This window comes from Acanthisitta chloris, unplaced genomic scaffold, assembly GCF_000695815.1.
Source record: "Acanthisitta chloris isolate BGI_N310 unplaced genomic scaffold, ASM69581v1 scaffold7367, whole genome shotgun sequence".
NCBI lineage: Eukaryota > Metazoa > Chordata > Aves > Passeriformes > Acanthisittidae > Acanthisitta > Acanthisitta chloris.
Genome location: NW_008684234.1, coordinates 17,728 through 30,499, shown reverse-complemented (window position 1 = coordinate 30,499; position 12,772 = coordinate 17,728). Strand labels below are relative to the sequence as shown.

The window sequence follows — 12,772 nt, the reverse complement described above, 5'->3', positions numbered from 1 at the left end:
GATGGAGTGAGTACAGCAAACACAAAGCCATGCCAGGCTCCTCCTTTCCATTAAAAATGGGGATAGGCAAGTTTGAGAATGACTAGTGGGCAGCAAGTGATGGCATCCTTGCTTGCTATCAGAAGGATGCATTCACCAGCTCAGTACCAGATGAGCAGAGTGCCTTTGAAAGCAGAATCGTGTAGCTGGTGCTCAATGGGGCAGAAAAGTGAGGAAGCAAGGGAGAAACAGACAGCTAATGCAGTTGGAAGAAGCAGCCAGGCAGGTTCTTCTTGTAAATCATCTATTTAGTCTAAAGAGCAGCAAGATCATGTATGAAGACTGTGATAGCAGAGTGATGTGGGTACAAATTTCAGTTATGAAGACTAGTAAGAATGATCAGATCTTAAAGATGTATACGAACAGATTTGGTTACACAACCAAGAAAGGGAGATACAAGTTTCTGAATTACTAACGTGAATAATGGAGAAGATGGAGCTGTTATCATAGCGACAGTGACAGAAAAAAGTGGATAATGAAATAAGACTCAAATTGGAGGAACTTACAGAAAAACTAAAAAGTAGAATTTTTAAGACTTTGCACTAATATGAGAGTTATTCTTAACATTTTAAATCTAAAATGACTGTAATTTAGCTTGGTTTCTAAGAAGCACAAAGTTTTGCTCTTTACCTCTGCAAGTTTCTATACTGCAGGAAAAAGAAACAATTTCAATAAATTCGTTGGCATCAGAATATTGTCACAAATAAGAGGGTGTTTTTTTCTTTTTTTTCTTAAACCACACAATTTATACTCAAGGAAGGTGTCTCTTTGGACTCAGAAAATCATGGTTTTTGTGTTCCTGCAAAAGTCCTTCTTAGACAACTCCAACTTAGAATATAGACAAGTGTACAGGAGGGAAGAGTCAAAGAATAATCCTCAGAATAATTTATTTTTTACCCACAGACCAATGTTTAAATCTATGAACAGTGACAATTGGGTTTTGTACAAATCAGATGATCAGAACACGTTCTGAAGCGTTACCAGAGAGCTCAGTTTTACTTTAACGTTGGTAAAGGTTTGCCAAAAGCACTGTAGCTATTCAGAGAGCTAAGATGACATGGAGAACAATGGATCAACACTTTTAGAGTAACATGGTCTATATGACTCCTAATACTTCCTTCCCCACCCTCATCACTTTTAAATGTCTCTCAAACAGAGCTTTTTGCTTTCACATTTCAATAGGTTTTCCCATTTTTCCTGGTGACTGTGAATTAAAAGGATAAGCCCTTCTACACACTTATTCCTTCTTGTTTTGTGACTGAAAAAATAAGCAGAATCTGCCAGGAATTGTCAAAATGATTGTACTGTTACATCCATTGACCATGACCATAGAACCATGTAATAGAAGCATAAAATGGTTTGGGTTGGAAGAGATGTTAAAGGTCATCTAGGACCAACCCCCCTGCTGTGTGCAGGAACACCTTTCACTACACCAAGCTGCTCAGAGCTGCATCCAGCCTGGCCTTGAACACCTCCAAGGGATGGGGCATCCACAACTTCTCTGGGCAACCTGTTCCAGCTCCTCACCACACTCACCGCAAAAAAATATTATTCCTTCTAATATCTAATCTAAACCTACTCTCTTTTAGTCTGAAGTCATTCCCCCTTATCCTGTCATTACATGTTCTTGTAAAAAGTCCTTCTCCACCTTTCTTGTAGGCTCCCTTCAGGTAGTGAAAAGCTGCAGTAAAGTCACCCCTATGCCTTCTCTTTTCCAGTCTGAACAAACCCAATTCTCTCAGCCTTTCCTCTCATCATCTTGGTGGCTCTTCTCTGGACTCACTCCAGCAAGCCCCTGTCTTTTCTGTGCTGAGGACACAATGTAGGGGAGTGAAGAGTAGAGGGGCAGAACAACCTCCCTTGACCTGCTGGCCACGCTCTTTGGCTTTCTGGGCTGCAAACATCAGGTCTACAACATAATTTCTCTCTACATGATGACTACCATGCAATCAGCTACGAACCAATGTGGAGATCAAGAGAGACACACAAACTCATGTGTATGTGGTGAATACTGGAAGTTACTAAAGATCTTGGTGGGTTTTTTCTGCATGCTTTACAAGGGGTTTATAACCACAGGTCACATCTGAGTACAGTTAAAACAGTACAGTTTTTCCGAGGTCAGTGAGCATGTACTGGCTTATACTATAAAGATCTGTTCACTATTTCTAAGAGCTGTCTACAAGATTTCTTGCTAAGTTTATGAAAAGCTCTTAGATTTTACTGTGTACACTACTGCTTCTACAGAAGCAAAAGAAGATGAGTTAGGACAACTAGCAAACTGTATATTTATAAAGAGCACAATGACTGCAAGCAGTAGCCATTAGCATTAACTAAATTATGATTAGAACTACAGTTTTTAACTGATTAAAGGATTTGTAATTCAAACTAAGAGATCAATGATCATACCAATCCAGACTGCACCCCTTCTTCCCTCACACCCTCCATCTTCCCCAAACTAAGACAACATGCAGATAAGCATTTATAATCAACAATCTGGATTAATTAATCATAATGATCAGTAACAGATCAGAATTAATTGTACTGTAACAAACAGAAGTGAATTACCTCGTCTTCGCCCATAACTCCTTGCTGCATGCAAACAAAGGACAAATTGTAAAATGTCAAGTAACTGCATCATGCCCACATACTAAATTATTTAAGATACAGAGAACTATGTGGGTAAGAGCTAAGTAAAAAAACTGCATCGGTACTTGGTACTGATAATTGTAGATGAGAATGCATTAAACTGAAGTCTCACTTAAATATCATATTATTTTACTACTAAATTGACATTAGTACCAGCTGTAAAGAACATTCTTTCAAGTATTTCAACTCGTCTTTAGACTTGATCTTAACTTCATGTTAATTATGGATGAATAAATTACGGTAACTTTGCAATTCATCCTCACAAATGTGATTTCTATCTTACACAAGTGCCTAAATAACACTCACAGGGTGCTGAAAGTAGAGAAAGGAAAATATTACTTTAAAAAGCATGTAGCGAGTGTTAAATTAATCACAGAAACATCCTGGTCCATGGAACAGTTTGTACAGTCCTCTGCAGTGACAATGCAAATGCTGTAAGCCGTGACCTTCCTTTTTCATGAAAAGACCTAGCAGAAAATTAACCGCAAGGTTTTGTTTGAAACAAAAGACGCCTTGTGGTAGCAAACGAAATCAGGGCACAAGTCACAAGAAATAGCATTGTATCAAAAACACTGCACAAAGGCAAAGCAACAATTTCTGACAGACTGCAAGTAAACCCAAGATTTTCCTAACTTTTGAGTTTTGCAAGATCCTTAAAGAGACCACGCTTACAGCTCCAGTTCAAAGACCATACTGATCGCTTCTCTGCCTGAAGGCCAGGAAACTATAAACAGACAGACTACTAATACAGAAACTATTAAGCTGTGTGTAATTTCTTAGTTGTGTTTCCACCAAGTATTTTCTATTCCTGTTTCACAGACTTTGTATCTGAGAAAAATTACTTTAATCACTACGCATCATAGTTAAGCATCCAAATAGAACATGTTACTATAAACCATAATGTTACAGCAAAATTATGAACAGACTTCTGTGTCTTGGCATTGTTGTTTTTATTTTACTAGGCATCCATCCATACATCTCTCCTGCAAAGCAACTGCTGTTCTGGGCCACTGAAACACACACAGCCTCATAAAAATCAGTGATTCATAAATGTCATTCACTGTTCTGTTCTTGTGTTATGAAATACTTGTATCCTGGCACCTCCTATTTGAATAGGGGTTTTAAAAAATTTTAGTAAGTATATTACTTTTCCTTTGTTATCTTGATCCCCTCCTACTAGAAATTCAGTGGATCTCTTATGGAATTTTGAAAATCTGTTTTTTCTCCCCTAGAATTGCTATTTTATACAGAAAAAGTTGTCATCTTTCTATCCAGCTTGCACTGAATTCACTTTCAGATTTATTCTCTTCCATCTGAAATAATTATTATTGCTGAAAACAGTCTTTTGCTTAGTGTTTGCAGATCCTCCAACTTTCTACTCATCAGCCAAAACAGAAGAAAACATTTTCCAAGAGAGACTAAATCCCAGAAGAGACTGGGTTAAATACCCAGGTATATAATCAAGCAGAATCACCTACGTTCGTATTTCTGACATCAAAACAGAATCCACCAAACATAGTATTCTGTGTGATCAGTTCTCTTGGTGCTCTTGCAAGGGGAGACTAACACTGAACTCCAAACCTGTTTTCCCTCTGAAGCCAGACACTCACAAGACACCGAGTTCCATGCCAGTGTTGCAGCATGTACAAATCTTTTCTGACTCCTGGCCAAAGTGACTCCCACGTAGTATTAGAAGGAGCTAAGCCCTTGCCTAAACCCCATATGGGGTTTTTTTTATTTATTCCATCCACAAATAAAACTAGAGTAACAAAGGAAAATTCAAGTGCATCACACCCACAGCAGTGTCTGCAGTGCCATGTTCTCTCTCAAAGGACAACATACAAATACGTATCAAGAAGCATCTTTTGGCACAAGCCTCAGTACACTGTTTTTCTTCTCTTCTGCCCACCAAGCCAACTAAGCTATTGTCTTACATCTTCATAGCTGACAAGCTGATATGCAGTAAAGTATTTTGTTACAGAGCACCTGAAGTGTTTTCCTTTGTGCATTCAAATATAGGAAACAGTAGTTTCAAGGAGAAACACAAAAGGGCTATTAAAATGTTAAAAAAAATCCCCAATGCAATTCAATGCAAAAGGGTAGCTGCTGCAGTATTTTATATATATGTGTATATCTAAATAAATTAACAATGGTGTACCAAAATTATCTGTGTATTTTTTGCTTCAACAAAACCATGAAATCAGAAACCAGGAAAAAAAACCTGTACTTGATATTGTCACATCATCATTTACTTTGTTTGTATGGCAAACCTTCTTCCCTGAAATTTATCTGTCTTGCCCATTTAGATTGAAAACTAGGCTGGGCAGAGATTTTCTGCCACTTTGGGTCTAGAAAAATGCAGTATTTCTATATTTATTAAAACGACATGCACATAATGTTTTACACCTTACAGAACATGCACGCTCAGAGCGTGGGGTCAGTATAAATATGCACATTATAGAAATTTAATTACAGGTTTAGCTACACATATAGTTTATATATATTTAACATAGACATAATTAGTGTATCTATTCAGATAAATAATTGCAAGGAAGGCAGCCTTTTTGCAAAAGGCCAGACACTGTAGGCAAATAATTCATTTACAACAACAACAAAAAAGGAGAGATCAAACTTCTTCTGGTTCAAAGATTAAGTCATAAAGAATTTTTTCTATTTATCTCTTGGTCTATAAAACTAGATATCTTAGTTAGCCAGTAACTCTGACCGATTTCAAATGAGAGAAAAAGCACAAGAGTTAACACCTTTTTTCCCTAGAAAATATAAAGCAGACAACACATGCAATGATGCCCAATAAAACCAAAATCCAGAAATATTGGAATCTTCCAATACTGAGTGTTGTATATACAGCAAAGACATTCCATTTTAGCTAAACTCTTTGTTTCTGCATCCCTGAAGTTGCATACTAATACACCTTAAACCTGTCAGAAAAATTAGTAACCCCCTTTTCTGCAATGTAAATCAGCTCAGAGAGAGGATGAGACAGAAGTGAATACATTTTTGTGTATGCACACCTAATGTCAAGACAATATAACTTTGTACATTATGTGAGCAATGCTATCACTAGAAAATATATATTTTATTCAGACATGTACCTCAGATACATACCAGAGATCAAATATATACTATTTAAATAACTCAACTGAATGATTGAGTTGAATTAAAAATACTACCTTGTATAACAGGAAAAACTACTAGGCAAGTAGTTAAAAAGATAACTATGAAGATAACTATGAAATTTATGCTAGAAAGATAAAATACTATTTGTCAGCAACATTCCTGACTTAATGATCAAATGGTGACAGGGATGTAATGAAGCCTTTCTCATTAATACTTGTCATGTAAAGAAATCCATAAACAATTATAGCAAAAATTCCACAAGAGTCTAGACTAAAGGAGGTAGATGCCTAATTCCCATTCCATTCTATTGGATTTGGGTGCCCAAATTTTATTTAGCTTTCTTTAGAAATAACATCTTTATAGATTTTAAGGCTGAAAGACATCATTATGACCATTCAAGCCTGGCATGCCCAGAAGACTACAGAAACTCATTTAGCAACTCCTGTATAGGAAGCTTAAGTAATTTCTGTTTGAAGTAAAACAGCTTTTTTTAGAAGCACAAGCAGCTATAGTATCTCTACAATGGGAAGTCTAATACTCCTTTGCTAAACAAATCAAATGGTGAATTATGTTTCAATAGCCATTAAAACAATTCAATGCATTAAAACTATATATGGGAGGGGGAGCCCTGTAATGGGAAAAACACCCTACACCCCCAACAAAATGGTTTCCTGCATTATTATTGCTTCAGAAAGCTTCTAAGATGACAATTAAATGTGTACTCTGGCAAATCCATTCCAAAGTATCTCTTTTTGACTTCTGAGAGATAATAGTCATTAAAAATGCATTGCTTTTTTTACAGCTTACGCTGAACCAGATATATAATTATCATATATATAATTTATTAAAACATATAAATCAGGTTTCCTTTGGTTCATTTCATTAATTTAAATAATGAAAACTGCAAATATTAATATTAGGTACAGTTCAGTAAGTACACTTTAAATGAGCTGGAAAAGATCTATCATTTAAGAAGAGGAAAAACTGCCTAAAAAATAAGTTTTAGCTATAAGTGCTTGGTCTCAAAAGGGCTGAGGAATATCAGCCTGGCTCATATCAGAACCTTACTCGGACCTAGAGATATTAGTCCACTAAAATCAAGCCAAGGATCCACAAAAATATTTGTGCTTTGCTTTCACGAAGGTCTGGTGCTCCTGCTGCTCATCGCAGCTACCACAGCTACGAAAGGGACAAATGTAAGGGACAGAAAGTAAGGGACAAATGTGAGCCTCTGGATTATCAGATCTCCTTACCCCTATTCTCCCTCCAAGACATCAGTTATATGGATACAGGGAAATGTTAGCTTGGATCCACTTAAGCAGAGAAGGAAACTGAATGCTACAACTTCATCCACAAGCATCTAAGCTCTAATTGTCATTACTGTACATTTGGAGGGAGACCCTGAATTCTTGCTAAGAAAAAAATAAAGGCTGTGCAGAGTCTGAGCAGTGGGAGCTTTCCAGAAGCTGTTCCCAGTGCTTCTTCTCCTCTGGAGCTGTAAGGAACTGCAGTTCAGACAGTCCAGTTTGAAGGGGGTCTGAAGAATAAACGTGATTGCACTGGCCTGCACCGACAGCTAAGTGAATTCCAGTTACATGGCAGAGAGCTTAGGTGTCTAAACCAAGGCTCTGAACTAAATTCTATCGGGCACACCCAAAAATTAGGTGTTGCAGCACCTTTCAGATACTTAAGCTGTTATTTTTATCTCACCTACTGAAGGCTGAAAATAATAATGTAGCTTTTAAAGAGGGGAGCAGTCACACTAAGTGCTACCATCCTCCCAAAGTACAATAGAAACCACAGCAGTGTTAACAGCAAGACATTCTTCAGTGCATATTCCAGCTCTGTGGTAAGGTTTTCAGGACAGACTGGTACCACTGAAATGCACTTTTCCAGCAACCATGGTAATAGCAACCCCCTTTTTTCCCCTGGATATTTCCCAGCGTAACAATGCTTCCCACATGCTTTTTTAGCATGCAAAACTCTAAAAAGAGAAGCTCACCATTTGATGCATTAATAAAATGAATTAAAATTATATTCATTTCTTATGCCCACTGCATTGAAATATTTCAGTTTCTCATAAGAGTGCTTAGCTCTTAATACCTTCCCATCTAACACTTCATTATAAATCAGCAGATAATGACAATTGCACATGTACCACCTGAACAAACCAGTTTGCAGAATACCTCTTACAGCTGCAGTTAAATAAAGTGAGTCAACTGTTGTAAATGTGGCAACATTGAGCACATTGATATTCAGTGTAATCAGGATTATGGCCTGTGTGGGCTAAACACTGATTCTATTTCAATAGTTAAGTAGATATTTTCACTTTTCAAGTCACACCATTATCTTAAAGTTAACAATTCAGTACCAAAGGACCTACTTCTTCAAATGCTCTTTGTGCAGGATTTTTCTTTACTGGGTATAAAGTTAAACCTGAAATTCCTTAGAATTACACAAGAGAAAATAGATACGTTTTTACATTCTATATCCATTTGCACAAGTGTACATGAATGTGCAGAAGGAGGTAAGGCAATTATAAAACCCCCAAAAACCTCCACATAATCTCAAACCTGAAATAAGTATTCTGACCCTATTTTTCAGTAGGTCTTTACTGGTAATGTTTAGACCCATCATGTTAATGACAAAAGTGTACTTCCTTTGTGTACAGCAGCTTCCATGTTTTCTAATCTAGAGAAGCTGTGGCATTATAGCTCTAATTTTTCCCAATGTAGAAAACATTTGTGTGCAAACCCCCTGATTTATTATTGACTTAGATGGATTACCAAGCTCTGCTTCCTTCTTTAGCCTTGAACAAAGGCTAAAGTTCATGCCTTCACTGAGTAGCAGATGTTCATGAAGTTTGACCTACTGGGAGAGGAACGTGAACATGAACTCTAACTTCAGCATATTTCACAGTTAGACACACACTTGACAAAGACACTTCCAAAACCCCAACAAAAATATAATGTTCTTCCACATGAGTCTAATAGAAAGTATCTAGTTCACTATTTACCCAAGACAGAAAACATGCATTTCTGGCCTTCTTGTTTTTCTAATTCCTGTTTCAGTACAATAGATTTCTAGCAGCTCTTTGGAGATCATACCACTGGTTTGCTTGAGAACAACAAAGAATAGTGCATCATTATGAGCATTTGAGATTTCCAATAAGCTAGATATAATGAAAGGCTGTTGCAAGATTAGCTCTTGCCATTCAACTCTGAAAAATGGCAACAGTCCCATCAGTGTTGAAGACTGGAGGCAAGTAATTCAGTAACAGAATATAATAGTAAAATTTTATACCAACATGTCAGATTTAAGCTAAGCTAGAGATAATTAGAAACTGTTATAAGATTAGCACTTACCATTTAACATTAGAAGATTGTCAGTCCCTGGATGTGGATAACTCAAGCGACCTTAAAAGAAAACAAAAACCAAAGAACAAAACAAACGCAGAGGTTTTAGCTATTATGCTAGAAAAAAATGCTGAAAAATCACTGCTTAGAATTTAAATCTAAACTCTATTTTCAGTTTGCCTAAGGGAAATAAAGAGCTAATATTTAACTCCAAGCACATTAACCAACAATACCCTTGACCCAAGTTAAAGCTGACAAGAACAGACTTCTTAACCTTAATTCTCTGGTCATAAGATCCGCAGTGTGCTTTGGGATCAGCTCCAATGGGATAAAGCCACTTTTTGTTTCACGACACCCAGAAATAGTGCTGACTGCTTTAGTCTTCTCTTTCACAGTGACTCTGAATAACTGTACTATGCACACTGCTTAACAGAGTGGCATTTCTACACTTTAGTGCTTCTCTACCAAATCAACTGATGAAAAAACATGTTTACAGGAATTAAGGCATTAAAGTTTTATTAACTAATTTATGACTGTATCTTGGTGTATTTCATATAACCCTTTAATGCAGAATTTTTCAGTAAGCCTAGCAAAACTAGAGTACTTGTTTAGCTAGAGAATCAACAAAATTAAAGAACATGCTAGATAACATTCTCAGCACTTTATACTGAATAAAAATTACATGAAAACATTATATCCTGACATCAGAATTTTTCAAGAATTTCATTTCACTACACTGGTGGCATGTTACACTTTCGTAGTTCAATGAACGGTTTAATATGCACAGCTGAAGTGTCTGTTCACTACAAATTCCTTTTTATTAAAGGAGACTTTCTGTTTACAGGAAGCTGCAAACGTACCAGTATTGCATACTGACCTAGAGAGACATTTACAATAGCTGCTGTGTTTGGAAGAAGTGTGTTTTAATGTGCAAAAAGCTACGTTGTCATCTATCTTGCTATTCAAACATACTTCCTTGCTTATAATCAGAAGCATATATAGAAAAATACTGGGACTTAAACATTTAAATCTTTTGAGGAAATGAGAATGCTTGTGCAGGCATAAAGAAGAATCCAGTCTGGAAGCAATGGGCATTTAGGACTCACACAGTTTTAAAGGGTAATATATATGCAGATGGCCTGCAAGAAAAAGAAACCACAGGGAGAAAAAAAAAAGAGAAGGAAAACCAAATCAGCAATCTATATATTAAAGCTGCCAACAATTCCTATCATACACTGCTGTTTGGGGCTGTTGTTAAGCCCATGAACTTAGCAGCAAGAGTAGAAATTTCTCCAAACAGTAGTTCTGTGTCCCAAGGAACACCTTTGGGGTTAAATAAAGAAAACATTTTTGCTGAAAATCTATAAATAATAGGGTTTAAGTTTTACTCTTCTCCTTTAGGAAACAAACATGGTAATTTTCCACCAAAAAAAAACCCCAGAAAAAATATACACTGCAAACTTAAAATTTCAAAACAGCAAGATTAAGATAATTTAGGTTACTTTGTTCAGACCTTATTATTTATAAGCATTGTGGCAAAAAGATTTTTATACAGCTATGTACTATTTCTCTTCCCAGGGACTCCATTGCTGTAAGAATGGATGGTATCAGAACACCTGCAGATTAGGCACAAACTATCTGCTGTGGAATTTGGAAGTGTGGAGAAAGCACTGAAGGGCTAGGGGAGGCTCCTGGAAAAGGGCAGATGAATGCCACCCAGAAGGACCCTGCTGTCTTCTCTAACTCCTACAGAATCTTTGAGCAGGCTCAGGCAAGGTACTAGACAGAAATCTTAGTGGGAGCCTCTCTCTCCATGGTCCTTGTTTTCAAGATGTCCAGTTTTACATAGAAGCCATTTTTTTCTGTCATACTGAACATTTACAGCTATACCTTATGTTTTGTGGAACTGTACAAAATTCTGCCCTTCTAGCAATGCATACTGATATAATAGGGAAGGAACTGGGAAAAGGGCATCCTTAAATTGCAACCTGTGAGCTTTCACTGGTTTGCTCAGTCTGGTGTATAACAAGTCACTTTGCTATACCTCTTAGTTCTTTGGCCTGTAAGGGCTAACAGTCATTTGTCTAACAGGAAGGATTTTACAAGATCACTGTCACTACTATGTTTATATACGGTGCTATAGAAATGCTTGCAACAATATGAGCTGTTCCTTGCAAATCAGAATGCTGTATCTCTCTAGAATAACAAAAGAAATTATGTGATGTTATTATCTCATCTTGAACCTCCCCAAGTTTGTGGTGATGGCCTTTCTCCCTGTCTGTACACTCGAATTACTGAATCTGAAGTATTACAGAATTATCTGAAATTACTACAGAAACTGAGATCAGCAGAAGAGAGAAGCCCACCACTGCCAACACCTGGAGAGGAAAGCCTCTAAAAAAAGATAGTAAATTCTGGGTTTATAACTCTGGGTTTGCATTCTTTTGCTTTTTTCCCCTTATAGCTTGAGAGAAACACAGATGCCAAGCTGAAATAATGAAGCACTTCTCACTAAGTGGCAGGGAGACAGTGCACCAGGGAGCTGGGCCCAGCACTGCAGCCTAAAACCTATGAATCACACAAAGAAAGAAACCCAGTCTTGCTCTTGGGGAGATGAATTTTCTAACTCAGATAATGAATGATTTGGAGGTTAGAAAGGAAAATGAGTAACACAGTAGTCAGTACATGTACTGCTGTACTGATATTCTAAGTCTTATTTACATGGTTATTTGAATGAAATCACACTTTATAGTACTGCATTCTGATTAATTTAATGGCTGTGTTTACTAGCTACTCTAGTACTTGGCCTTACAACTTTAAAAACACTTAACACAGAATGTTTGCTTACTTTTTCAAAATACAATCACTGCTATTTGGTATATTAAAGGTTGTTATCCCTCAGATTCATCTGCTGAAGCAAAATGCAGTGTTTTCATGACATATATAAATTCAGAATACTTTATGCACAGAACTGGGTTCAAGACCAGTTTTTTACAGAGCTCACATCATGCTATTTTTTAACACATAATTCTGGTTCAATGGACATATACTATATTAAACCTCACTTAAAATAACAGTATATAAAATAGAGAAGATGGGAGCACCATTTTATAACAGTTTACTTCGCTTCTATCATACATCTTTCTAGCTGGCTATTTTCACTGCATGTTGTTCAATGTCTTAAAAAAATACCATTTTAAGAACTAGGCACAAATCCTATCTAATCTCATCCTACTTCAATGTCTGCCATCTAGGATTGTTTAAACCATAAAATAGGTATTCTAGGAGTTCCAGTGGCCTCCAGCTCCCTAAGAAGGAAGTTTTAATAATAAATAAAGACGATTCACCAGTTTAAAATCAACTACAAATTAGAGAATATCTAACATTTAAATAATAGACTTATTCCATTCTGAGAAATGGCAAGTAATCAATCACTGTCTACAGAACTTAGCTCTACACTCAAATACAATGCCCAATACTGCCATTCTGTATCAAAGATCATTGTGTTAGAGATTTTCTCTGTGCAAACCTGAACTTGCAACTTCATCACGCTACAGCTAATTAATAATTCTCATGTATCATAGCTAAATTCA

The 12,772-nt window shown here is 36.7% G+C and overlaps 1 protein-coding gene across 1 annotated transcript in view; it reads right to left on the bottom strand.

The window, feature by feature from the left end:
- CPEB2 (cytoplasmic polyadenylation element binding protein 2) overlaps positions 1–12,772 on the bottom strand; it is a 49,053-nt gene that overhangs the window by 18,584 nt on the left and 17,697 nt on the right. The window contains exons 4-5 of the mRNA XM_009079250.1: positions 9,189–9,239; positions 2,605–2,628 (exon numbers count right to left, since the gene is read on the bottom strand). Of these exons, the coding sequence (XP_009077498.1) occupies positions 2,605–2,628; positions 9,189–9,239 (75 nt within the window). The remainder of the gene's footprint in view (positions 1–2,604; positions 2,629–9,188; positions 9,240–12,772) is intronic.